Source organism: Rattus rattus, chromosome 3 (assembly GCF_011064425.1).
Source record: "Rattus rattus isolate New Zealand chromosome 3, Rrattus_CSIRO_v1, whole genome shotgun sequence".
In the NCBI taxonomy this organism is placed as follows: domain Eukaryota; kingdom Metazoa; phylum Chordata; class Mammalia; order Rodentia; family Muridae; genus Rattus; species Rattus rattus.
The window spans coordinates 155,070,966-155,097,865 of record NC_046156.1 but is presented as its reverse complement, the minus strand read 5'-3'; the positions used below and the strand labels follow the sequence as shown (position 1 = coordinate 155,097,865).

Sequence of the window (26,900 nt, the reverse complement as noted above, 5' to 3'; positions counted from 1 at the left end):
GCCTGAGCTTCCAAAGTGCTGGGGTTTCATCTGTGTGTCACTATTACACAGCTCTCACTTACTTGGAAAAGAAAGTAGCCTGAACCCCCCACCATGAAAACCCTTCCCGCTAAAAACGGCATTTTAAAAAAGACCTGGAGTACATTTTTATATACTTCTTAAATTTTATTATTAATGGATGCAAATTGGCCCACTGCATATATCCCGGTGGCATCCTATTGGGACCTGTCGTTTGCTCTGGAAGCCTGTGGCAGCGGCGGTTTAAGTCCAGTCTGGATGCTGTCCAACACAGATGTGATGGAAGTGCTGAGGTTTCCATGGAGTATCCAAGTTCTTCATTCCCGTATCCCTCTAAGCATCCATTCATGGGACATGACAGTGCCTGAGGAGTGGCAGGCCACTGAACTGCCATGGCGAATGATTTTGACAGCTGTTTCACATGGCTTTCTAGTCCCAACTTGTGACAAAATAATTGTCACAAGGAAGCGGGAAAGACAGTTTGGTTTGGGGGAGGGCGGTATATAGATACCCCCAGGATTTCACGTTCTATGACAGTAAGACATGGGAACAGATGGAGAGTGCCGTCTGTCATTTTTGGACCTCAAGCCAATCGAGCTTGCCAAAACTGTAGCCCCATGTTCCACAGACAGGCCACCTGGTCATGCACCCAGCCAGGTGACCAGAGCAGTTCCCAGATGGTGAAGACTGACTGGATCAGAGGCTGAGGGGAGCACGCTGTATGCGTCCCGCCTTCCCCAGATCAGAGACACTATCCCTGTGGGGGAGGGGCACCAGTGGAGGTCCTCCCACAGTCTCCAGGCCAGGGAGTGGAGAGTGTGCCTGAAGACGGTTGAGATGTGTCCATACTGCCCAGTTGACAGGGAGTAGCACACTGTGCCAGGCGTGAAAACATCTTTGATGTGAGCACTCTATAATGATCATTGTGTGTACCCTGCTGTGTCCATACTGCAGGATCTGGCCACTGTACTTGTTGAAAAGTTTCCCTGCTTCTGCTTTTTTTTTTTTTTTTTCTTTCTTTTTTTTTTTCTGAATAGATAGAAATTACACATACATGAATAGATGAACTGATTTCCCCTCCCCAAAAGCATGGGGAGAGATGGGCTTTGTACTCTTCACGGTTACTGTTGTGCCGCTAAGGTGACATTGTAGAAGTCACTTGGACGTAACAGTCAGTGTATTAAGTAATGCAGACTGGGATCATGCTAATTCAAAGTTAGTCCAAGTAAAGCTACCCACTTTGAATAGAAAACAGCTTCAAGGACTAGCATGCCTAATATAGGTAACTGGACTTGTGACTCAAACATCATGTAAGATTGCTGTTTGGTTTTGCTTTTGTAAGTCAGGGTCTATGCATGTAGCCCAGACTGGCCTTGAATTCATGGTGCATGTATCTATCTCAGTCTACTGAATGCTGGGATAGAAATGTGCTACCAGCTGGGTGGTGATTGTGCACACCTTTAATCCCAGAACTTGGGAGGCAAAGGCAGGTGAGTTTCCGAGTTGGTGAAGCCAGCCTGGTCTGCAGAACAAGTTCCAGGACAGCCATGGCTACACAGAGAAACCCTGTGTTGAAAAACCAAAAAGGAAAAGTAACCATATTTAGCTAAATGAGTCTCTGTGAATGGCTTTGTGGCCAGGCTTGGTGACTTTTAATCCTAGTATTCTTGGAGGCAGGGTCAAGTATCTCAGAGCTTAAGGGTAGCCTGTTTTACCAGGGCCATCCAGTGCTATGTAATGAGACCTGTTCAAAAGCAAAAGGAAGTGACTCACTAGAATGAATGGGGTGGGTTTGTTTTCGTATTTGACCAGGGTCTCACTATGTAGCCTTGGCAGGCCTCTGTATCTCCAGTGCTTGCCGGTGCCATCATGGTCATTTGGTTTAATAGAGCTTGTCAGCAGGTCTGTTTGTTCCTTTTTCTTTACTCCTCTCCCCTGCCCTGCTATCTCCCCTCTCCCCTCTCCCCTTTCCCCTCTCCTCCATTTCTTTATGGAAGGTGTGGGAATTAAGAAAACAAGGCATTTTAAAGGTAAGTTGCCAGATACAAGCATCTGTTTGGTTCTCTCAGCCCTGATCTGCCCCCTGGTGGACGCAGTGTGTCTTACTGGTCTCACACCTTTCTCTCCCTTTCTTGGTATTACAATCAGAGAATATTCTATTCCGAGCCTTCCACATTATCAAGTAAACTTTAAAACAAGCAGGTCAGGCATGGCTGAGATCCCCAGCTGGGTGTGACAATGCCAGGCCTTTCGGCTTCCATTCTGTACCATTTGAAGGTTGTTCTGCTCCAAAACTCTACTTCTTTTCCCCCCTAAAATGTTAATTATTTTTTTCTTTTTTTTTCAAGCCCCACCGCATTAATTAAAATTTTAAAAATGTATGCCTATGTGTTGTTCCTGCATGAGATCACATTCTGCACATGTGTGCAGGTGCCTACAGACAGTGGTAGCTCCACTGTGTCTTTACGTACAGGCAGGTGTGAGCTGTCCCAGTGTCAACCAAGGTCCTCTGCAAGAGCAATACGTGCCCTACCCTGCTGAGCTGTCTCTCCAGTCCCCTAAATTCTACTTTTTAATGGACATTTAAGTGGAAGCTTATGCTATCATAAACCTTAAGTATATGACGTTACATATATGTGACTTTAAAACTCACATAAGGATCCCCCCCCCATGTATTAATAAGGTTAGCGTGAATCCTTGGTTGGCCTTCTACATTTGACAGTGACCTTAGTGTCTCTCCCTCTCCCTCTCACCTCCCCTCTGTGTGTGTGTGTGTGTGTGTGTGTGTGTGTGTGTGTGTGTGTGTGTGGAGAGTTTAGCTTCTTGTGGTCCTTTTGAATGTGAGCGAACTCTCAAGATGGCAGAGCAGTGTCAAAAAACAAAAATCACAACTCATTTACTTGTAGGTGCCATTGAGTCCTTGTCATAATTTAGGAGTTGAGGCAACCTTCAAACCATTAGGTAGAGTAAGAGTTCTCCCTGGCAGAGCAGAACAGAGGAATTCCTGAGAGGGACAGGGAGTGGAACAGGAGAACCACACCAACTGGCTGATCCCAGGCTACCTTTGTAAGGGTTGAAGTGGAGGAACTTCCCGCTCAGATTGACCCAGACAGACTGGAATCTCCTGATTTCAGTAAAACCTAGTCGGGCCTGGAGCTCATGTGCTTCCATAAGGCTTCAGTTCGATTGTGCAGCACTTGTCAGGAGTGACTCCATTTTGGTGTAATCTAGTCCTTCCTTCAGAGCCCTGTACAGAGCACAGTCCTAAACAATGCCCCCTATAACTTCTGTCCGGGGTAAAACGCTAAGGCTGGCTTGTCTGTACTGCTTCACACTGGGACAGTGTGTGGTAGGTGGCCAGCCTTCACTGTCAGTCAAAGGGGGTGAGTAATCCAGAGGAAGTGTTGGCTCTTTGCTTACTTGCTGTTTGGAGTTTTCAAAAATGGAGCCATTTCTTAACCGTGTCTTCTGTATTGTGGGATGGTATGAGAATCACTGGGTACTTGGTCTTTGGTTCTTGAGGTGTGGCTTGCTGGGTGCTGAGGAGAGTTAGCTGTTTGCTTGCAGTGGGACTATGTGACACAGGGCATGGTCTGTGACTGACATACAGTAAGAAGCAGGTGAAGGACATGTGTATGGGCGAGGACAGTCTAGAATGGGACCAAACCCTGTGGAGAAAGCTCCTCTTGTTACAAATCTCACAGAAGCTTGGAGAACCTTCTCTGTGGAGAGCATGAGGCTCGGACCCGGTGGGTGACTGACGACAGAGATTTGAACTTTAGCCTCTGCTCCAACCAAGTGCTACTTCCTGCAGAAGCCATGATGCAAGGACTTTGTTTAACAAGACCTTTGGACATAGTCTTTTAGACGCTAGAGATGCCCCTTTAGTTAGCCATCAACTAGGAAATGACAGAAATTAGGTTTGATCTGATTTATGTTTTAAGAAAAAAATGTGTTGTTTGGGAATTTGATTCATAGGAACGGCGTTGCTTGATCGGCAGATGCAAACAGAGGAAGGGAGAATGTAAGGACCAGACATTGTAGGCATGCATGGATCTAGAACTACAGCTCCAGTCTGTCCTGCTAGCAGCCCAAGCATGCCAGTGCATGGAGAGTCAGTTCGTAGAGCAGTCTGCCTCTGGTGTTCACCCGCCTCCTTCCCGATTACAGAGCACAGCCCTCCCAGCTCTTTGAGCCTCACTGCCCTGAACACTTTGATTTCTTCTTTAGGTAATTTGGCATAATCAAAAATATCCAGCTGTTACATGGTTACATGCTTGGGGGGATGTGCACATCAGGTTCCACGGCTTAAGTCAGCCACCCTGATTTTCTCTCCAGCTGTCTCACTCTCTTCGTCGAAGCAGGGTCTCTGATGTTTCTCCTGAGCCTACTCGATCTTGTCTCTTCCCTTCTCTACCTTTTTCCCTCCTCAGAGTTTTCCTGGTCTCCCAATCCCAGCTGGGCAGCTTCTCCAAGTCCCCAGGTATCATTTCCCAATACCTCACAACCTGGGTTGGGTTCTGAGTGCTCATGATGGTCACCCCAAAATATGTCCTTCCTCTCACAACTCTCTCTCATAGCTGCCCTATGCCAAGGCTGAGGTCTGGAAGCCACTTTTTTTTTTCTTGGAAGTAGATTTGTTTTGTTCTCTCCAATGTAAAGTAAAACTATCAAAGTCAACCGCGCTGATTTCATGTGTACAGCGTGGTAACTTTGGACAGATGTGGAAACTGTTATCAGCATCCAGGTCGTCATGCTGGTAGGCTCATTGGTATCCATATCTGTCCAGAGCCTCTCTGTCACATACTGCCCCACCCCCACCCCCAAGTCTGTCAGGGGTGCTGTGCATGCTCCCTGCCCAGCCCTGGGACTGAACTTCTACCTCAGAGTGTCAGAGGATGATAACCTGGGTTTTAGAAACCCTGTCTATCTCAATCAGGAAATGTCCCCAGTTTGTTTCTCTTGACTTTTGTTTGCTTCTTTTGTTTTTAGTCAAGGTCTTACATAGTAGCATCGGCCTTGCTAGGTAGGCAAGGATGACTGTGAACTTCCTGCATGTTTGTACAACTGTTCCTGGTTTATGCAGTACAGGGAGTCAAATCCAGGTTTTCAGCACAATAGGCAAGAGCTCTACCTACTGAGCTATACTTCCAGTACCTGCCTCTTTGTTGTTGTTTTTTTTTTTCCAATCAGCAATACTTGCCAGCTCGATGTGTACCTATTAAGACATAAGTAGCCATTTGGCTGTTTCCTTGAACCTTCTCTCTAGCTTGGACACTACTCCGTCTTGTATGATGTCAGTGTCAGGCATACACTAAGCACTGGGCTGTGCCCAGATCAGGTATGTAAAAAAGGACTGTTAAGTCCTGAATCAGGATGGTGCCCATTGTGGATAAAAGGTAACTCTGCCCAGACTGGCTCGACTGTGAGTCACTCTCCTGTCTCAAACATTAAACAGGACAGTTTCCAGGTCCTAAGACTCGCTGCCCCAGTAGGCCTGTGTGGTAATTTCTTCGGTTCTACCTTTGGATCTCGTGGGAGGTGTCGACTTATGGGTATTTGTTCTCTGCGGAGAGAACACATATCTGCCTGTCTGATTACCAGGACCCCTTGGAGCCCTTGCTATGATGCATTTTTCTTTGGAATCATGATATCCATGCTCAAAACTAATGTTTACAAAGGGGACAAGGTACTTGTGATGGGCCTGGCAAATACAAATATTTACTGAGTGCCCAAGATACTCAGCCTGGCTTCAGGGGTGTCTGTCATCTGAGACATTTCCTCTCTTTACTAAATGTAATTATTTAATCATTCACCTTGTTCCCGGCAGCATTCCTTAAGATCCCCATACCTTGGCATGCACAGGACTTGGAGAACTCGGGTACTCCTGTGCGTCTTCCACCAAGCACCATCTGCCCCCTGCCTCCAATGGCTTCTGTCTGGCTGTACGGCCCTTCTGGTTTGCTTTCTTTGTCTGTTTGCTTCTTGGCTTCCTCTAGCCTCCCCGTGGTACTTGCTGAACACAGCCTTACACGAAGTAGACTGGGCTCTCCGTCCAGGTCTCTTTCATGCTCCTTCCCGTCTCTGTATTACACGGGCACACGATCTGAGCAACCATAAGCTAGGGAATAGCTGCTCCTGAAGGAAATAGCTATAGCTGATTCCGGAAGCGACCCTGCAGTTCTTCTGGAGTATCCTTTCAAGGGCTTTGCTCTTTAAGGTGATGTTAATGGGCATAGCACAGTCACCAGCCATGGGCTATGTCTTCCAGTAACGCCTTGCCTGCCTTCTTGTCTCTGCTCCGTTATATCTTACACACAATCCTCCTGTTTTCTCTGCCAGTCTTATACTTGGCAGACATCATAGCTGAGGGGTCCTTTGCTTCTCCCATTGGTCCCCTCCGTTGGAAATGCTTTGTTCACCCTCATTTACCTGTTTCTAAGTGCAAAACATCCATGGGACTTTGAAATCAGACATTCGGTATTTAGCTCTGAGCCAGGCACTCAGCCCTTGTCTGTCTTGAGAATATCTGGGCAGCTAGTCAGGTAGTACAGACTTCATGTTTCTGAACCCCGGTGGTCTCCTTGTGCTCATTGTCTCCCCCCAAAGTACTGTGACTGTGCCCATTCATTGAACACACACCCAGCGGGTGCCCACCTGAGCAGGGGCTGCTGCAGTGGGGACGTGCTTGGGAACAAGACCCAGTAAAGACTCTTGCGAGTGCAAGGCTCCCCTTATCTGAACAGCGCCATCTATCTTCTGAGTCTTGCATAAGAAGCAGCATACAGGAGGCCAGAAATGGACAGGCCTGCAGGAGAAAGAACCTCTGCTTCCCTTCATAGCAACAGGCAGTCTTAAAATTGAATTTCTTATTTGAGTGTCAGAGGAGGGCATGCATGTGCAGGTCAGAGGGACCTGTGGGACCCTATTTTTTCTTTTTTCTTTTTATTGGATATTTTAAAATTTACATTTCAAATGTTATCCCCTTTCCTGGTTTCCCATCCATAAACCCCCCATTCCCATGCCCCTCCCCCACCTTCTATGAGGGTGTTCCCCCACCCATCCACTCCCCTTTCCCCCTCCCCACCCTGACATTCCCCTACATTGAGGGATCCAGCCTTGGCAGGACCAAGGGCTTCTCCCATTGGTGCCCAACAAGGCTATCCTCTGCTGCATATGCAGCTGGAGCCCTGGGTCAGTCCATGTATAGTCTTTGGGTAGTGGTTTAGTCCCTGTGAGCTCTGGTTGGTTGGTATTGTTCTTATGGGGTTGCAAGCCCCTTTAGCTCCTTCAATCCTTTCTCTAACTCTTCCAATGGGGACCCCGTTCTCAGTTCAATGGTTGGCTGCAAGCATTTACCTCTGTATTTGTCATGCTCTGGCAGAGCCTCTCAGGAGACAGCATATCAGGCTTCTGTCAGCATGTACTTCTTGGCATCAGCAATATTGTCTGGGCTATTTTTTCTTTGTATCATGTGTGTTTAAGAGTGAAGTCAGGGGGCTGGAGAGAAGAAGGTTCAGTGGTTAAGAGCACTGGGTGCTCTTCCAGAGGTTCTCAGTTCAATTCCCAGCAACCACATGTGGCTCACAACCATCTGTCATGGGATCCAATGCCCTCTTCTGGCCTGCAGGTGTACATAGAACACTCATATACATAAATAAATAAATCTTTAAGAAAAAAAAGTGAAGTCAGGTCCTCAGGTTTGGTGGCAGGCCCCCTTAGCCATGGAACCCTCCTCCTGGTATAGCATCAGAGATTTTGAGCTCCATTCTCCCCATTGTCAATGGTAACTTGTTTTAAGGAGTCTCTGACAAAGCTAATTGTTTCAAGAGTACATCTTGCGTGTTTTGTCTTTCAGTGGTGAAAGCGGGGCAGGGAAAACGGAAAGCACCAAGTTGATCCTCAAGTTTCTGTCCGTCATCAGCCAGCATTCTCTGGACTTGTGCCTACAGCAGAAGTCGTCCAGCGTTGAGCAAGCCATCCTCCAAAGCAGGTAGCGCTTCGCTGTTCACACTTCCGGGCCAAAGGCTTTGCTTTGCTTCTGGGACGGAATAGCTAAACTTAGTCTGTTCTCTTCCAGGCTTGCCTGCTAGGGTTTCTTAAGTGATCTTAGCTGCATACCTTTCATCCCAGCACAGGCAGGCAGAGGCAGGCAAATCTCTGTGAATTCAAGGCCAGTTGTCCTAGAGAGTTCCATGCTGGGAAGGGTGATGTAGGGAGCCTTTGTCTCACCTCCCACCACCGTGGCCCCTCCTGCCCCTCCTAAAAATGAAATGGTCTTGACATGGACCCAGCACTTCCTGCTGCAACTACCTTGTGCAACACCTGCTGTGGCAGAAGCATCTCCTGGTCTGTCCATCCTTCTTCCCTCCCTCCCTTCCCTGTCAGGCTATTGTAGGAGGTACCTCATGCTTCTGAGAAGCCGACTGACTGACGGCTGCTGCCGACTGAAGCTCTCAGACACACACTAACCCAGGTGCTGTAGTGTTCAGAGAAATGTGCTGTGGGTGTGAGCACAGGGCGTTTGCACAGCCTCACCTAGGACAGATCGCAGTACCCAGCCGTGATCTCTGGAACGGACAGAAGGCTGTGTGGCTGGGTATCATCCACAGACTGACTTGGTGTCTGGTTGGTGCCTTGTCAGGTTAGAGACATAACAGACACCGGATGCAGAGAGCTGTCCTGAGGTCAGCAAGCTACAGCCTAGTCTAATACCCTGCAGTTTTGTTTGGTTTTTAATTGGAGATGCAGCTCAGTGGTAAAGTGCTTGCTTAGCATTTTCAAGGTCTAAGGTAGCATGCATACACTTGTGTGTGCATGCACACACGTACACATGCATACTCACAAATTACACTGAAGTATATATGCCTTTAGTTTTAACCCCGCTTCCTGTATATAGCTCAGTAGCAAGGGTCATCACCTTCCATTTTCAGACCGCTTCATCCATCTCCTCCAGCGTTCTTCGTAAATAGTTTTCTTGGGGCCCTGCCATGCTCGCTTGTGTTGTTTCTGGCAACTTTTAAAGCACAGTGGCAGCACTGAGTAGTTTCAGCAGGGCCTGTATGCTCTGCGAAGCTGACAACAGCATCTGGCCCTTTACGGCACTGCCTGTTACACCCTTGGTCTACCCCGACTCCGTTTAACAGTTGGAGCTGATCCGGAGGTGTTAAATAAATTACCTCCAGGCCATAATGCAAACAAGCAGAAGGCCCAGCATCGAGGGCTTTTCAGATCCTAGATGGGGGCTCTTCTGTGCAACTCCCCGGCAGTGTGTCACCCAAGTTCATTTGTGCAGAGCTGAGTCATGGGCCCCCTTAGCTGTGCAGCTTCCTCTCACGGAATAACTAGCCATCTTCTTCTTCTCATTCGAGGGGATGTTCAGGAGAAGCCCATCTCGGCAAGTGTTTAGAAAAGCCGACTCTTCCTTAAATAAACAGAGTCCGGCTGGGCCCTGCGGCTGCAGATTCCTTACGTTTGTGTATATTAGCATTTGCCCTGATTCATGCTCTCTTGTCCTCTGTTCACAGCCCGATCATGGAAGCATTTGGCAATGCGAAGACAGTATACAACAACAACTCCAGCCGCTTTGGGAAGTTTGTTCAACTGAACATCTGTCAGAAAGGAAACATTCAGGGCGGAAGAATTGTAGATTGTATCCTGTTTCGTTTCATGGCTGTCTGCATTCGGCCCTGTTTGTGAAAACTTTGCTCTTATCGTAAAGGCCCCCAAAGGATGTGAAATACCTGTTACTTAGTTCAAGCTTTTTTTTTTTTTTCTTTAATATTACTGCATTTAGCCTGTTAGTTACTTTATAAACTAAATGATCATTTTTCCTTTGGAAATGTCTCAGATTATGCCCATAGTCTAGATTCATCGCTTATTAGTCTGATTTCTGTGGTTATAATGTAATGTCTGACTGGGTAGTTGATAGAAAAAAAGCCTATCAAATTTTGCCTTTTTTTTTTTTTTTTTTAAATAGCTTGAAGCCAGGTGGTAATGATAAATGGCTTTAATCCCAGCACTTGAGAGACAAAGGCAGGCAGATCTCTGAGTTTGAGGCTAGCCCGGTCTACAGAGTACCAGAACAGCCAGGGCTACACAGAGAAACCCTGTCTCAAAAAAAAAACAAAAACAAAAAACAAAAAAAAAAAACTAAGTAAGTAAATAAATAGATAAATAAATTAAATAAAGATTAAAAACGGCTGTGTCTTAGGTCACGGTTTGAGCTAAGATCCTAACAGGTCATGTATTCAGGCTCTGGTACAAGCCATCTAGCTTTGTTGTAGCATGGTGGTTGGCGTCACAGAGGTAGTGTATGGAAGATCACGGGCCAGGAAGGAAGAGGGAGAGAGAACCAAGATGGCCGGACTCCATTCTTATCTAGTCTCAGAAGCTGACAGGCTTATAAGATCAGCATTAGCGTAACTGTAGTGACTGCGACCTTCCCTTGGGCCCCACCTCATATGAGGACTCTTCCACCCTCAAACCATAGACCAAGGATTCTGCACGTGGCCTTTGGGGCTGCATTCAAGCCATGTCTACCCTGGAGCAGTCACCAGGCACTTGCTGTTTGGTTGGGCCCCATGGCGTTGGGACTGGATTAGGTGAAGTGGACTTTGTTTGTTTAATGTCTAGCAGCAGGGTAGACAGATGAGGGAGGGAGCCATAACTCAAGAGTCCAGGCTAGCACACAGCCCCCTCCCACACCCCCTCTGTACCCGCGACTGTTTTCTTCCTTGACTGTCCATTACTTCTCGCATGAAGATTTATTAGAAAAAGTAAGTAGCCATGGTTCAGTTCGCAGTTTTCCTATAATGACAGTTTTCAGAGATTGTTTTGTATTAAGTGGTAAAAAAACATTTTAAATATATACATATAAATTTGGTTTCTCCTCACAGAACCGAGTAGTGAGGCAAAACCCCGGGGAGAGGAATTATCACATATTCTATGCACTGCTGGCAGGGCTGGACCAGGGAGAACGAGGTGAGTGATGAGCAGCTCCTTGTCTTCCTTCAAAACTCACTGCAAATGGCAATCTGTGACGTCCCTCAGCTACAGTGAAACGTGTACCTTGAAAGTACCAAAGGTGCTGACTGAGGTCATCCGGGACTAAACCAGCACAGGGGGAAAGCTAGCAGCAGAGAAACCTCAAACTGTTTATAACCTCAGTACATTTTTAATTTAATGGATATTTGTGAGAAATACATAATGCCATGCAAGCGGCTTTATTTCAGAGTGTGTGTGCACACACATGTGCAAGTTTATCTGTGTTTCTCTGAACATACATGTGTATCTGTACTTTTGTATTTTTCTATGCGTGCATGTAAACTAGTGAGTTTGCATGCTTGTGCATAAAGGCCAGAACACCTTTTGTCAGTGAGTCTGTGCTTTGTGGCCAGCGAGCCCTGGGCATTACAAACTCACTACCCCGCATGACATTTTTTAATAATTTATTTTTGCCCTATGTGCATTGGCGTTTGAGGGTGTCAGATTCCCTGGAGCTGGACTTGCAGGCGTTTGTGAGCCACCATGTGGTTGCTGGGAATTGAACTCAGAACCTCTGGAAGAGCAGCCAGTGCTCTTAACCACTGTGCCATCTCCTCAGGTGATGGCTATACTTTTAAAACACACCTAAGTGACACTCATTTCTAAGTTTGTGCTTACTTTCTTTTTTCGTCCTACTGGAGAGTGGACCTAGAGCTATGTGTCTTAAGCAAGTCCTTTTAACAAACGCTAAATGATTGGCTTTTAAGAGAAAGCAATAAAGCAAGAGACTCGTTAATTAGTTTTCCCTGATTCTAAAGATTTATTCTGATTTTAAAGATTTACGTATTTATTTATTTATTTATTTATTTATTTATTTATTTATTATAACTACACAGTCGCTGTCTTCAGACACACCAGAAGAGGGCATCAGATCCCATTACAGATGGTTGTGAGCCACCCATGTGGTTGCTGGGATTTGAACTCAGGACCTCTGGAAGGGCAGTCAGTGCTCTTAACCACTGAGCCATCTCTCTAGCCCAAAATTTTACCAGTGGCCCGTACAGGGATAGAACCCGTGACCTTGGCATTATTAGCACCATGCTCTAACCAGCTGAGCTAACCAGCCAGCCTTGCTGATTCTTTTTAATTTATTAAATTTGTTTTGATTTCCCTGGGATTATTAAAAAGTAACTTTGCCAGCATCTTAGTGTGTGGTCATTTGGAGAATAGGACTATGTGTGTGCTCTAGTTATAACACCAGAATACAGTCTCCGGTGCTCTCAGGTAAATTACTGTGACATCTTCTGAATTTTGTCAGTTGCACCAGCTGAGTACTGACGTCACATCTTTCTTTGTCTTTCTGTAGAAGAGTTTTATTTATCTTTGCCAGAAAACTATCATTACTTGAATCAGTCTGGGTGTACAGAAGACAAGACAATCAGCGACCAGGAGTCGTTCAGACAAGTTATTGTAAGTTAATTTTTTAAACATTTTTTCCTCACAAGAGTATGGATTTTATTTTTGCTTACACCCCCCAATAGCTTTTTCATTATGAAAACAGAAATGATTCCTTCTGGGAGAATGTGTAAGAACGATTATTTCCCTGTAAGGCAGAGGGAAGCCTGCTTTCTGGGCTGGCAGGGAATCCTAGGAAGGAGGAGTCCTCCAAACATGGTGAGTGACTGCGTCAATCAGGACAGATGTGTGACCCACTTGGAATAGCATCGGTGCCCTCTACTCCTAAAAACAAAGCCCACAGAACCCTGGGCTTTGCACCCCGGCCACAGTTCTCCAGTTTTCAGTTTGTAGGCAGGGTTTGTTTTGTTTTGTTTTTTAAAAAATAGTTCCCTTAGCCATGAGACAAGGTAGCCATTGGTTTGTGATACAGTTCCTGCAGCCTCTTCAAGGGAACTAGTTCTGGTTACGTGTATGGTGCCAATCTTCACTCTGCCTCACGGCAGCATCTAGCATCTCTCAGTTTCACAGCCTCTAGACAGCATGACTTGCATTGAAAAAGTCTGGTCAGCATACACTGTCAACAGCCTATCTGTGTGAGGATGGCTGGAGGTCACATCATGGTGGGCTCAGTGTCTTTGCCAGAGTCCTTAGCTTTGGGATACAGTGTATCCAGGGTTGACTCATGGTGTATCTATATATAATCATGTATAAATACAGCAGACACAGGTGCAGGGATCCCTGTCCATCCACTGCTTATTGTCTCATATTTAACTGCCAGCAGACGGAAAATGAGTTTTTAATTGTTCTCTATATTCAGGCCTTTGGTTCTTGTTGCTGTTTCCTAAACAATACAGTGTAATGGTTATGTATACAAGCTGTATTGGGCATTATAAGTAACTTGGAGACAAACTATATAGAGAATGTACGTCATGTACACATTTATAAGGTGTTTGAGCATTCTTAGACTGTAATAGCTACAGGGGAGCCTGGAACCAATCCCCTGTGCATACCAAGGGAAGCCTTCAATGACCCTGTGAGGTCATTAGAATGGGGTCGTCTGGGAGCCTACAGAGCTGATGAACAGAGCTAGTGTGTGAGTATACAGATCCCAGACTGAGCCACCAGCCAGGTCTTCCTGCTTTCAAGACAGTTTAGACTTGTCTTTTTAAGTCATTCAAATGTCAGAAACTCTTTGATCATTCAGTATTGTGGTGTCTTCAACAATAAGGCCTCACCGTCCAGTACTGGTATGTAACCAGGGGCAACGGTACTATCCTATATAGTTTAGGGGCCTCTGAGATCTCTCTACCCAACAGGTGACACACAAATACCAAGTGATTTCAAGATATCTATCAATCACACATAAATTCTCCTCATCCCGTGTATATAGTCTGAATTGATGTTGGAAACCGAATTCAAGCTGGGAATGTGGCTAATGCCTGCTATCCTAGTACTTGGGAATCTGAGGCAGGAGGCTTACCCTGAGTGTAAAGTCAGCCTAACATACAGAGTTAGTCCTGCATCAAAACACACAAAGAAAGTAAATCAAAAAGGGGGAAATGAATTGAAAGCACAGGAAGCAATGATGTGATTATCTTTCCTTCTGCATCTCTGCTTAAAGCCATAATAGTATACAAAACAGTGCAGTGTGGTCCATCTGTGTCCCTGTCTCTCTGTCCCATCTCTCTCTGACGTTGACTCTGTCAACTATTCCATCTATCCTCAGTTAGGAGGATCAAACCTGGGGCTACACACACACACACACACACACACACACACACACACACACACACACATGCGCGTGCACGCTCAAAGCTGGGGTTTTGCCTTTGGCACCCCTTGAAGACTGCACTCTACAGATATACTTTGGAGGGAAAGGGTCTAGGAACCCAGAAGGCAACTGTGTAATGGGAAAAGTGTGAGGCCAGAACAGAATGAAGACAGCTTAAACCACAGTTACCTCACAGTTATCTGTGGGGTGCTAGTGAGAGGAGAGTTGGGTTTTGTGATGTATTCTCTTAAAATATCATATTAACCCCATATCTCTGAGTCCTGCATCTTCATAGATAACCAAGTTCAGATAGAAAATTCTTCTAAAGAAGAGAAAAAAGGTTGCTTCTATAAGGCCAACGCAATGTAAGAACTGCCGTTAATGTAGTATATGCCCTGTGTTTGGTATCATAGGTCATCTAGAGGTGGTTAAGTCAGCAGGATGGCCAGGCGTAGTGTGATCTCAGCACTGGGGAAGCTGAGGCTCGGTGACTGATGCAAATCTGAGGCCAGCCTAGGATACAAAACAATACCTTGCCTATAAATAAAGTATGCAGGATGACTGAATGGGTCCTATGCAAATACTGCACGGTTTTTACATGCAGAGCTAGATTACACTTGTGGATTTTTTAATATCCTGGGATTCCTAGCACTAGTGCCCCATGGGTACTGAGAGAGAACTGTGGTGTAAGTTGTCTCTTCATTCTGTTCTGGCCTCACAATTTCCCACAGCAAAGCCATCTCTCTCATAATTGAAGAAGTACTGCGTTGAAATTAGCACTAATCCTTATTCTTTTTTTTTATTAACTTGAGTATTTCTTATTTACATTTCGAGTGTTATTTCCTTTCCCAGTTTCCAGGCCAACATCTCCCTAGCCCCTCCCCCTCCCCTTCTTTATGGGTGTTCCCCTCCCCATCCTCCCCCCATTGCCACCCTCCCCCCAACAATCACGTTTACTGGGGGTTCAGTCTTAGCAGGACCCAGGGCTTCCCCTTCCACTGGTGCTCTTACTAGGCTGTTCATTGTTACCTATGTGGTTGGAGCCCAGGGTCAGTCCATGTTTAGTCTTTAGGTAGTGGCTTAGTCCCTGGAAGCTCTGGTTGCTTGGCATTGTTCTTCATATTAATCCTTATTCTTGAGGAATCAGGAAAGAGCTGGCCTTGGGAGTTTCTTCTTCTGTTTATGCTCATTTCTTGAAGTTGAGGAAAAATAATCTGTCATTAAAAGATGCTATTGCTATAGACAGATAGGTAATTATCTTGTTTAGTCTTGCTGCAAGCCCCACTCCCAGAGAGCTGTGACCACCAGGGTGCATTGCCTGGGAGGACCTTGGGCTCTGTCTGGCTCTTCCTCTAGGGGCATCCTCTCCCCACACACAAAACGGTTCCTTTCTGTTGGCCCCAAGTCAATTTAGGGAGTTTGTCTTTCTTAATCCCAATGTTTAAGCTTTACAAGTTACATCGGAGTAACAAGGGTTGGCATTCGAAATTTGATCTTATGACAAGATGATATATTGTGTTAAAAGGCAGGAAAATGTCTATATGAAACTGACATAGTGTTCTTGACTAATGTATTCTAGTTTCACCTTCTCTTTATGGCTATCCTTACAGATCTGTAAATATTCTATTTACAACTACTTATTAGTAGTAGCCCACCAGAAGTATTAACTTAAAAATTAGGTGGTCTTTACTAACATAAATACGACATTTTCCTATTATTACTTAAACATTTAGTTTTATTCTGGGAGTTCTAAGCAAGACTTTACATGTAAGTATACTGTCATTCTCTTCAGACACACCAGAAGAGGCATCTGACCCCATTACAGGTGGCTGTGAGCCACCATGTGGTTGCTGGGATTTGAACTCAGGACCTCTGGAAGAGCAGCCAGTGCTCTAACCACTGAGCCATCTCTCCAGCAAGACTTTACAAAAACAATACAACTTTGGCAGAGAAGGAGGAAATATATTCCTTCCTAGAAACAGCAAGAATTTCCTCCTCTCAAATTTATGAGAATTAGGAATTGGTATTTAAGGTAATTTATTTTACACATAGCTGAGACCCCTTCTAGCAAGTGAAGCACATGGTGAAGTATAACTTTAGAAACACTGAAAACTTTCTTGTATAAGGAACAAAGAGGGGGGGTTGGGGATTTAGCTCAGTGGTAGAGCGCTTGCCTAGCAAGCGCAAGGCCCTGGGTTCGGTCCCCAGCTCCAGAAAAAAAAAAAAAAAAAAAAAAAAAAACAAAGAGGGCAGAAGACAGTAATAGGCATTTAATAGAATTCCTTTATTTAAATTATTTTATATATCATACCTATAACAATTATAAGTGGAGAAAAATAATTTTAAAATGATTCAAAGGTGTTACTTTGCATGGCATGATTCTATGATTTTATATTGTTCTATGCCATTTTCTGGGTGCTATGTTTGCATAAGGAACATAAGATCTTTTCAAACAAGTTTTTTATTTTTTCCTCTTTCAATCTTGGAAAACTTGGGACTTGACCTGGAGGACAGATAGAGGGTTGGGAGTATTGCCGATTTGGTAGCATCTTTGCCTGGTATGCACAGAGCCCTTAGTTCAGTGCCACCATACATGGCACCTAAATTTCTATGAGGAGGTTGAGGCAGGAGGAGAGAACCTCAAGGCCATCCTTCCCTATATATCGAGGTCAAAGCCAGCCTGTGCCACATGTGACCCTGGCCTCAAAAACTAACAAAAGCAAAATAAGAAGTAGAAGAGACTCTGGGGAGATAAGAGGCTGATTCTCAAATGGCAACTTCCTATCTAAGGACAATGAAGCTAGGGCAACTTCTCAAAGCGAAGATTCCAGAGGTGGTTTTGCAGTAATGATTCTTATGCAGGGATCTATGCTAGACTATGGAGAAGGCAGTGTGCAGGTGATAGACAGAGATCCGTGTAGTACTTCCTGGGAGGACACTGTGCCAACACTTCTGTAGAAATTCTTCTTGTCGGGTATATATGCAGCAGAATTCTTAGAGCCATACCTAATAATTTAACTTAGGCATGGACGGTTTTTCATTTTCTTCTAGGAGGCAATGGAAGTCATGCAGTTCAGCAAGGAGGAAGTTCGGGAAGTTTTGAGGTTGCTGGCAGGAATACTGCATCTCGGCAACATAGAATTTATCACTGCTGGAGGGGCACAGATTTCCTTCAAAACAGGTGAGATGATGCCTGACCCCTGATACCTGACCTCTGACCCCTGACCCCCAACCCTGTTCCCCTTCAGTGTTTTCCTTATAAGAGATTAGACCCAGAATATTGGAACCTGGTCTTTTTCAGAACGTTTTCTAACACCTCGAATAGAACTACAGATTTCCCCTGCCCTTGGGTGCTGGGACTTGAACCCATGGTCTCACCCCCTCAGGCATGCTAAGCACATATGTCCAGTCGGGAGCTACTGAACTCCACCTGTGTGAGGTCAGGTGTCAGGACAAGGTTCCTGACCTGCGAAGGGTGTCTGTTCTTGTTCTTACTAAGAAGGAAAATGGGCCAAACAAGTAGACAAATGAGCAGCTATTACAGTTTTCACAGTTCTCCTCAGGGTAGCTCTGCGCAGCTTTTACAGTTTTCACAGTTCTCCTCAGGGTAGCTCTGCTGGAGACTGTTCCTCCTGCTAGTTATCCGTTTGCACTGTGACTGCCTCTCAGGGGACGGCACCTTTAAGGTTGATGGCTATATAACACGCCAGCTGAGGTATTTTAATTATACATATGTGCATATAATCTATATTATATATAATGTATATATAATATAATTTTTGAGATGTCTTCTGGTAGGAGCAATAAATCTTGCTATCTTGTTGTAGAAATTGGGTTCTGGATGTGCTTGGGGTTAAGGCTTCAGGATTCCAGCTTCTCGTGGTCAATGTTTATTGTGTTTGATTCACATGTAGTTTCTGTCAATGTCTTAGGAGCCTTGGTTTAGGGTTAAAGAGGGAGAAATGGCTTAGAACTTGAGAGACTGGTGACTTTTGGCTAGGACCTGCGTTTCATACTACATTTCTAGGGGACCCGGCGCCCTCTTCTGGTGTCCTCAGGCAATGCATGTGCATAGATAAATACACAACTGTACAACTGTCTCTCTTTCTCTCTGTCTCTGAACAGAGCCTTGGTTTATGTGGGTAATGTTTGTTCATACTTACTGCATTAAGAGTTACGCAGTGGGTTAGGGGTGGTAGTACCGTCCTGATGCCAGCACACAGGCAGATGGTGAGCTGCCAGGGAGCCTAGGCTATAGAGCAAGATCACTGCCACACCAGGCAACCAAGCACAAGACCATGTGTCAGCAACAACAACTTGCTCTGAGTTGTTTTGTAGATGTATCCATTGAATTTGGAAACCACTACATCAGTTGTTCCCAGAATTTTGACCAACTGTGGTTTTCTGTAAAAAAGCAGAAGGACTCAGTGCTGGGGCAAAGTGATGGCCTGTGACCCCCGAGATGCTGAAGAAGTGTGCGACTATTTTCACCGGTGGCACTCAAGTGACTGGCTTTGCCACCACCCTTCTCTGACCAGAACAGAAAAGCTTCTAAGAGATTACAGGACACAGGGCATCTTCCTGAACTGAATTGAAAAGCTGATGTAAGGTGTTCAGGCTGAGAAATGGCTCAACAGTTAGGAGTACTTGCTGCTCTTGCAAAGGACCCAGGTTTGACCCCTCGAGCCCACAGGAGGAGGATCACAGCCACCCAGCTTCTGGAGGCCCCTGCACTCACAGAGGTGACAAACAAGCAGGCAGGCAGGTACACATACATACACATACATGACTCAATCTAGAAACTTCTGAAAGAGACAGAGAATCTAGCTGTCTTTTATCACATAGGACATTAAAGTTGCTACAGGCAGAAGCCATTACATTACATGAGATGTGTCCGTCATCTCTGCCTGAAGGGTTTGAGACTGTCCATGGCTTTCTGTGTGGCTCTATGTGGCTGGATTTGAACCCAGCCGAGGTCCAGTGTCTGGCGTGTTTGAGGGACTGTGGGTTCACCTGTGCCTCCTTCTTCGCTTTCAGCTTTGGGGAGGTCAGCAGAGTTACTTGGGCTGGACCCAACACAGCTCACAGATGCACTGACCCAGAGATCCATGTTCCTCAGGGGAGAAGAGATCCTCACGCCTCTCAGTGTTCAGCAGGTATGGCCTCCTGCCCTCACTGCCATTGAAACGTCTCAAAGGCAGCCTGGGGGTCTCCCATCCGGGTCTTTACTTTGCATATGTGATTCCAGTGAGCCGTTCAGATGACTGGCTCATGGGCAGAATACAAAGGATCCCCAAGCTTGGGAAATAGGTGAAATTGTTTTGTAAGTAACAGGGCAGCCGAGCTCTGATGAGCTTGGGTCTGACGCAGGCCGGCTGAGGGCTGATCCTTCCACTTAAGGCTGTCTGTCCTTGGGAAACGTGTTCATGTGCCTCAGTTCCCTCTTCCATAAGCCAAGGATAGTTATACCCAATTCATAGGATTCTTATGAGGATTAAAACAAAACCTTGGTGTAAGTACTTAGCATGTGCTGCACAGGGAGCACTCAGTTAAAGTAAGCCATGAACGCTATCATCATACGTGAACACTGCCAAGGTCTGTTACTGTTCTTCGCCTCTGCTACGGACCATTTGCACTTACATCGGCTTGCCCTTCTAATCTTCCTTCTCGATTGTCCTTGCAACTCTTTATTTGCGTGTGTGTGCCTTGCACTCATGTGGGGAGAGCACATGGTTCCTGGGGATTGACACCAGGATCGTCAGAGTTGGTGTTGGACAGCTGTCCCCACTGAGCCCTATTGCCTGCCCTTTCTAATTTATCTGTCTTCTTTTTTTCTTTTCAAGATAGCTTCTCACTAGGTAGCCCTGACTGACCTGGCATGCTCTGTGTAGACCAAGCAGGCCTCAAATGCATAGAGGCCTGCTTGCCTCTGCCTCCCTTGTATTGAGGTATAAAGACATGCTCCACCACACCTGGTCTCATCTTTCTTAAATGAAAAAATGGTATCCCATAAGGAAAAGAACCTTTATAAGTAAAAGATTAAGAAAATAATTTTGGGGTTGGGGATTTAGCTCAGTGGTAGAGCGCTTGCCTAGGAAGCGCAAGGCCCTGGGTTCGGTCCCCAGCTCCGAAAAAAAGAACAAAAAAAAAAAAAAAGAAAAGAATTTTAAAACTAGGTTTCAATATTTTAAACCTAATTTTAATATGTATCTAAATAATGTGTTTTATATATATTCAATATCAACTATGCAAATATATGTGTACATGTATGTATATGTGTGTATATATAACATAATATAGATACACATACACACAACATATATATCCATGTATGTATATGTGTGTATATATACATAATATAGATATACATACACACACACACACACACACACACACACACACACATATCCGTGTATATTGATTTAGAGTCCTTTCTATAACTAGACATGTGAAGTTGAACTTGGAAATCAGGTCTTCATGAATGGGTCTGTCAAGTCAGTAAGTGGGTCTGACCCTTCTCTTTTTTTCCTGGAAGACATGGATTCCCTTAGCCACAGTACTGAGTCCTTCCCACAGTGGGGCGGGCTGTGCTGGTTACCCCTTCTGCCATGGTCTTCCTCCCCTCTCCAGGCAGTAGATAGCAGAGACTCACTGGCCATGGCACTTTATGCTCGCTGCTTTGAGTGGGTGATCAAGAAGATCAACAGCCGGATCAAAGGCAAAGACGACTTCAAGTCCATCGGCATCCTTGACATCTTCGGATTTGAAAACTTCGAGGTACGCAGGCAGAGAGCGGGGCAGGCGCCTCCCGTTTAGAAGCTACTCTTCCACTCATTTCTTAGAGCAGTCATGGATGCTTTCCCCGCACACTTCTCTCCTGCCCCTCTGTCGTTTTTTCTGTGTACTCCTAGGGGCCCTGAAGAACTTACTCCCTGTATCCCACCCTTAGGTTAACCACTTTGAGCAGTTCAATATCAACTATGCAAATGAGAAGCTTCAGGAATACTTCAACAAACACATTTTTTCTTTAGAACAACTAGAATATAGCAGGTAAGCACACAAGAGACCACTCCAAAAACAATTCTTTTTTAAATTAGTAAGCAAATTTGTGTGACAGGTGTATCTTAATTTCACGTGGCCCCTTTTTCCTCTTCCCCCAGAGAAGGATTGGTGTGGGAAGATATTGACTGGATAGACAATGGAGAATGCCTAGACTTGATCGAGAAGGTAATGGGTAACTGAAGAATGAATGGTGGCAAGTCCCAAGGGAGTCCAGCTGGGCTGGTTCATATTTATGGGAACAAAATAACTTGTGCAAACATGCACATCAAAGATGAGAATGTGGAGAACACAATGGGCCATTTGGAAACATGAATGCAAATGCAGCGTGAGGTTGAATGTAACCACTTGGCTGCTTCCAGCCTATTGTCTCATGAGCTGAGTATTTTAGAATCAGCAGTGTGTGTGTGTGAACTGGCCTCTCTTAGGTCTTAAGTACCAGCAAAGCCTTGTAGACTGGAGACTGGCCAGCCGTAAGGGTTCATCCATAACATTTCAGTGGGTCCCATTTTTGAAAACGCCTGTATAGACTTTCATTGCTTTTCTTTGTACCGTTCTGAATCTTTTAAGGCCCCGAGATGACAGTGAGTTTCTCTTTTTAAGTCCTGAGCTGCTAGGAGATGGTATGGGTTGGAGCTCTGAAGCAGTTTAAAAGACAAGACGTTCCACACTTAATTCATTCAACCGTTGTCTCTCCTCCTGTAGAAACTTGGCCTCCTTGCCTTGATCAATGAAGAGAGCCATTTTCCTCAAGCCACAGACAGCACTTTGTTGGAGAAGTTACACAATCAACATGCTGTATGTCAAAGCGCGCCAGCCCTTGGTTTTTGTCTGAGCGGATGAGAGCGTTAAGATGATGGCCTCTTCTATGCCTCCCTCATTAGTGTTTTCTGTCTTAAGCCGGAGTTTCCCCCCCCCTTACTTCCTAGACTATATTGAGAAAACTTAGCTTTGGGGCAGCTGCACAGAACATGCCTAGGTTTATTTATTTCCTAAGTGGAGAAACGAATTGTTTAACCTATTGCCTGGAAAGAGTTGCGAGCAATGGCATGGAGTCCATCCCTGGCCATATGCTAAAACTCTGATGATATGCGGCTAGCTTTTCAGTGGTTGCCTTGTATTAAATGCAGGTTTATCTAGCCCTCAAAGGAAAGCAAGGAGTAAAATAAGGCTTTTATGTTTTTGTTTTTTTACATTAGAATAACCACTTTTATGTGAAGCCCCGAGTTGCAGTCAACAATTTTGGAGTGAAGCACTATGCAGGAGAGGTAATTTCTTCATAAGGTATTACTGCGGGTTGCGGGTGGAGCTTAGTTGCTAAGGCACTTACTAGAAATACAAAAGAACCCTCGGTCTGATACCAAGTACCACATACGCCAGGCACGGTGATGTATACCTGTAACTCCAGGGTAGTGGAAGCAGGAAGATCAGAAGGCAAAGGTCATACAAAGGACAAAATACAACTCTCACCTCAACAGAAAGAGGAAGCATTATATTTGAGTCAAATATGAATGATCATACCCAGGAACCCCAAACACAGCATTCCAATACAGTAACAGTTTCGTGAAGTTTTATAGTACCACAACAGAGAAAATCCTAGAGACACTCTTCAGATACATGGATGGAGTGCCAGGTAGGTAGGTACAGCAAAGAAAGCAGAAAGCCTCTGCTACAGGCCTCAGAGAACATTCTTAAGCTTTCCTCCTGGTGGGAGCTAGTGGTCTGTTAAATTAATGCATCCCAAAAGGTTTCATGGGGTAGTCGCAAGGACATTAGGTTGCACATAGAGGAGGATAATGGCTATTCAGGAGGCCAAGAGAGCCCAAGACATTAGTAATTAGATCCCCTACCTACAACATTGCAAACTCTTCAGTCATTAAAGTTCCGCTTAACCTGTGTAGAAAAGCCACACTCTTTCTGGGAGTTTCATTCAGTCAGTGAGTCAAGGTCATTCTTGCCTACAGAGGTAACTGGGAGGGCGGCCTGTGCTACAAGAGACCAAGATAGATAAATAGATAGGTAGGTAGGTAGGTAGGTAGGTAGGTAGGTAGGTAGGTAGGTAGATAGATAGATAGATAGATAGATAGATAGATAGATAGATGCAACAGGGTATTTATTGATCCTCACAAAAACTAGATCATAACTTGAAAGAAAGTAATCTATTAAGAGTATGACATTTTCTCTTATTTTTGTATTTAAATTAGGTGCAGTATGATGTCCGAGGCATCTTAGAAAAGAACAGAGACACGTTCAGAGATGACCTTCTCAACCTGCTCAGGGAAAGCAGGTATACGATTTCTCCCCTATGAAGTCATTAACAAGCACATTACATTCCGTAATTTGTGAACAGAGAACAGACTGCTATTGTAGAAGCACTTGACTTAGCTTCTTCTCCAGTGACTTAAGGGATATAATATGGAAGCAAGGAGTCCCCATAATGAGGAGTTGGATACTCTTCATCTATTCTGTTAATGCTCGTGAGGAAACCCAAGCGGGAAGCATCAGTGATTTGCTGGTGCCCAGAGGCTAAGCTTACCTATCAAGTATGTTTGGCTCAGGAACCTGATCTTGACCAGTCCAGCCTGCTTGCCCACTACGGTCATTGAGCTGTTTTAATTTCAGGTCTGGTTTTTATAGGATCCTGTTTGTCCTTGTTGTGAAATGTCAAGAAAATTAAGCAAGTATTAATGCAACCAGAATTAGGATTGTATCATTCATTCATCCATTCATTCATTCAGGAATTGTAAGTTCACACCATGGAACCAAGAGTTAAGGAAAACATAGAAAATTTTAATGATTAGTTTAGCTATTTGTATGTAGGAAGGCAGGAAGTGTTCCCCATTGTCCAGCGACTTGGTAAAAGAGACAGGATTTGAGACAAAGCCCTCCCTTGTAGGCTTTTCAAACCTTTGGAGGATATAGCATGAATATATACAGAAATAACTTTTAACGTCTGAGGAAGGAAGCCGACAATTGTTAAAAGGCTGCGCTATTTCTCGGAGCGTAAATACCATACCAGGTGGTCATCCTGTCATTTAGTCAGCCATGAATGGGGGTGAAGGGAGCCAGGCTGAGCTCGGAATCCGACGCGCTTGATCTTTACGCTTCTGTTCTCGCTCGTGAACATGCACACTGCCTAAACTATTCTCAGCTGCTTCTATTTGTAGATGAGTTTTCAGACCGGCAGAAAATACAGGATGCTGGAAAATGCCCCAGCATGTTACCTGACAGGGCTGTCTAGGCTGTTAGCTTTGAAAGGACGCATTTCAGCACAAGCTGCCTGTTGGTCTGAAGAGGAGGTCCTTTGTTGTGGTGGAATGCTGTAGAATTAGAATGGAGAGCCGCTCACAAAGATCACAAGCTGTCTGTCCTAGTGTGAAAAGGGTGAATTTGCTGCCACAGCCTGGGGTTCCCCTTTGCAAATGGGGGAGCCTACTTCCCTCTCACCTTTGACGACTTTGACCTTTGAATGGAATGCAAGCTGTTCTCTCAGCATTTAAAGCAGTTGGGGTACAGAGCAGCCCGAGGTACAGGGAGGAATCCTGCCACCTCCACCTTGAGATACATTTGGTGGATGGATGGCCCTTCTGCCTTTGCCTGTGGTGCCTTTTACTTCATCAATAGTGGTGATGGTTTAATAAATTCACTAGCTGCCGTATCAGAGCTGCGATCCGCTGACCATGGCTCAGGCACTGTGCCTCTAGCCTTGTACCACATCCCCATTGTATTCTTTCCCGTTGTTCCAGATAGGCCATCTGAGGCCTAGAGAGAGCAATGGGGGCATCGTACTTATTTATGATGCAGCTACGAAGTAGAAGAGACAGGATTTGAACCCGTGTTCACCTCCCTCTACTAACACTCTCTCAACACGTGTCCGATTGAGTCTTCACCACAGTGCACAGTGGACGAAATGCACCAGCTCTGGATCTGTTAATTCCTCCATAGAGCTGACGAACTATTGATTGGAAATCTTTGTTAAAAATAAAACAGAGGGGCCTGGAGAGATGGCTCAGTGGTTAAGAACACCCGACTACTCTTCCAGAGGTCTTGAGTTCAATTCCCAGCAACCACATGGTGGCTCACAACCATCTGTAAAGAGATCCTATGCCCTCTTCTGGTATGTCTGAAGACAGCTACAGTGTACTTATATAATAAATGAATAAATCTTTTTAAAAAAAAGAGTTAGGAGGGAGCCCTTTCCTTTTTAAAAATAAAATAAAAAATAAAACAGAAATAGAGCCCGTGGCTGTGCTGAACATGCTGTTCCTAAAACTGTGGGTGGTAGCCCCTTTGGGGGTTGAATGACTGTTTCACGGGGTCGCCTGAGACCATCAGAAAGCACAGATATTGACATTACAGTTCATAAGAGTAGTAAAATTACAGAAGTAGCAACAAAAATAACTTTGTGTTCGGGGAGGGTCACCGCAACTGTACTCAAAGGTCATCAGGAAGCCGAGAACCACTGTCTTAAAGAATAACACATAACATGTATTTAGGGAGAATGTCCTTTGTGTTGTTATTGTAAACAATCTAGACATGGTTTAAAGCGCATGGGAAAATGCGTGTAGGTTCCATGCAAACAGTGGTTTATTATAAACAAAGGACCTGAACATTTTGGGTATTGGTTTCCATGAAAGGTCCAAGAACTTGATCCCCCTCCACCCCAAGAAACTACTGTACCAAATTGTGCAGATGAGAAAGTGAAGGCTGCGGGGGTTGGGTGGATTTATCTCCAGCCTTTCCCTCTCTGAGACCCCTTCCCAGGCCGCCATCTTTTTCTCTTTGTTCCACCCAGCCCCCCAGATAGAGTTTCTCTATGTGTTCCAGGCTGTCCTGGAACAAGCTCTATAGACCAAGCTGGCCTTGAACTCAGAGATTTACATGCCTCTGCCCCCCAAGTGCTGGGATTAAAGGCGTGCGCCACCACTGCCAGGCCCGGCTGAACCTTCTATGCTCTTACAGCCCCTTCAGGCCCCAGTGTATTATTTTAATTACCATTGTAGATGTGCACTGTAATTACGGTGACCGGGCACCTGACAATCATGTGTGCACACCTCACAGTCCTGTGCTTCCTTCACACAGATTTGACTTCATCTATGACCTCTTTGAACACATCTCCAGCCGCAACAACCAGGACACCTTGAAATGTGGAAGCAAACACCGGCGGCCTACTGTCAGCTCACAGTTCAAGGTCAGTCTGCGCCACTGGCTTGCAGGAATCCATGCTTCTCGGGATCCCAAAACCCTGAGGGAGGAGTCAGTGTACATGCGATGTGGGAGAGACTGAGCCTTGATTCTATTATAACATGTTTGAAAGCAGACAGAGCTTCACAGGTCCACGGCTCCGGGCTGAAGATGTAGTGCGACGTTAGAGTACTTGCTGTCTTGTTTTTATAAAATCCTGCTTAGGGACCTTCATTCAATTTTCCAACTTTTTTAAAAAAGGAACACACATGAGTATTCAACTTTCTTTGAGATTTTTTTTTACTTAAATTAGCAAAATAATTTTTGCTATACTTTCTGTCTAGTGGTATAACGATCTCATAATTATCAAGGTTCTTAAAACAGAATTATTTTATTACTTCAAATCTTACTTTTGTTTTGAGAG

At 45.0% G+C, this 26,900-nt stretch overlaps 1 protein-coding gene and 1 non-coding gene across 2 annotated transcripts in view; one reads left to right on the top strand and one right to left on the bottom strand.

The window, feature by feature from the left end:
- The window catches only part of Myo10 (myosin X), a 202,439-nt gene that overhangs the window by 105,867 nt on the left and 69,672 nt on the right, over window positions 1-26,900 (top strand). The window contains exons 5-18 of the mRNA XM_032898696.1: window positions 7,877-8,011; window positions 9,546-9,670; window positions 10,783-10,796; window positions 10,917-11,001; window positions 12,371-12,474; window positions 17,285-17,414; window positions 19,271-19,389; window positions 20,864-21,010; window positions 21,183-21,283; window positions 21,394-21,460; window positions 21,998-22,090; window positions 22,492-22,560; window positions 23,497-23,579; window positions 26,375-26,483. Of these exons, the coding sequence (XP_032754587.1) occupies window positions 7,877-8,011; window positions 9,546-9,670; window positions 10,783-10,796; window positions 10,917-11,001; window positions 12,371-12,474; window positions 17,285-17,414; window positions 19,271-19,389; window positions 20,864-21,010; window positions 21,183-21,283; window positions 21,394-21,460; window positions 21,998-22,090; window positions 22,492-22,560; window positions 23,497-23,579; window positions 26,375-26,483 (1,381 nt within the window). The remainder of the gene's footprint in view (window positions 1-7,876; window positions 8,012-9,545; window positions 9,671-10,782; window positions 10,797-10,916; window positions 11,002-12,370; window positions 12,475-17,284; window positions 17,415-19,270; window positions 19,390-20,863; window positions 21,011-21,182; window positions 21,284-21,393; window positions 21,461-21,997; window positions 22,091-22,491; window positions 22,561-23,496; window positions 23,580-26,374; window positions 26,484-26,900) is intronic.
- On the bottom strand, window positions 12,057-12,130 carry Trnai-aau. The gene has a single exon. It is a non-coding gene; the product is annotated as a tRNA-Ile (tRNA).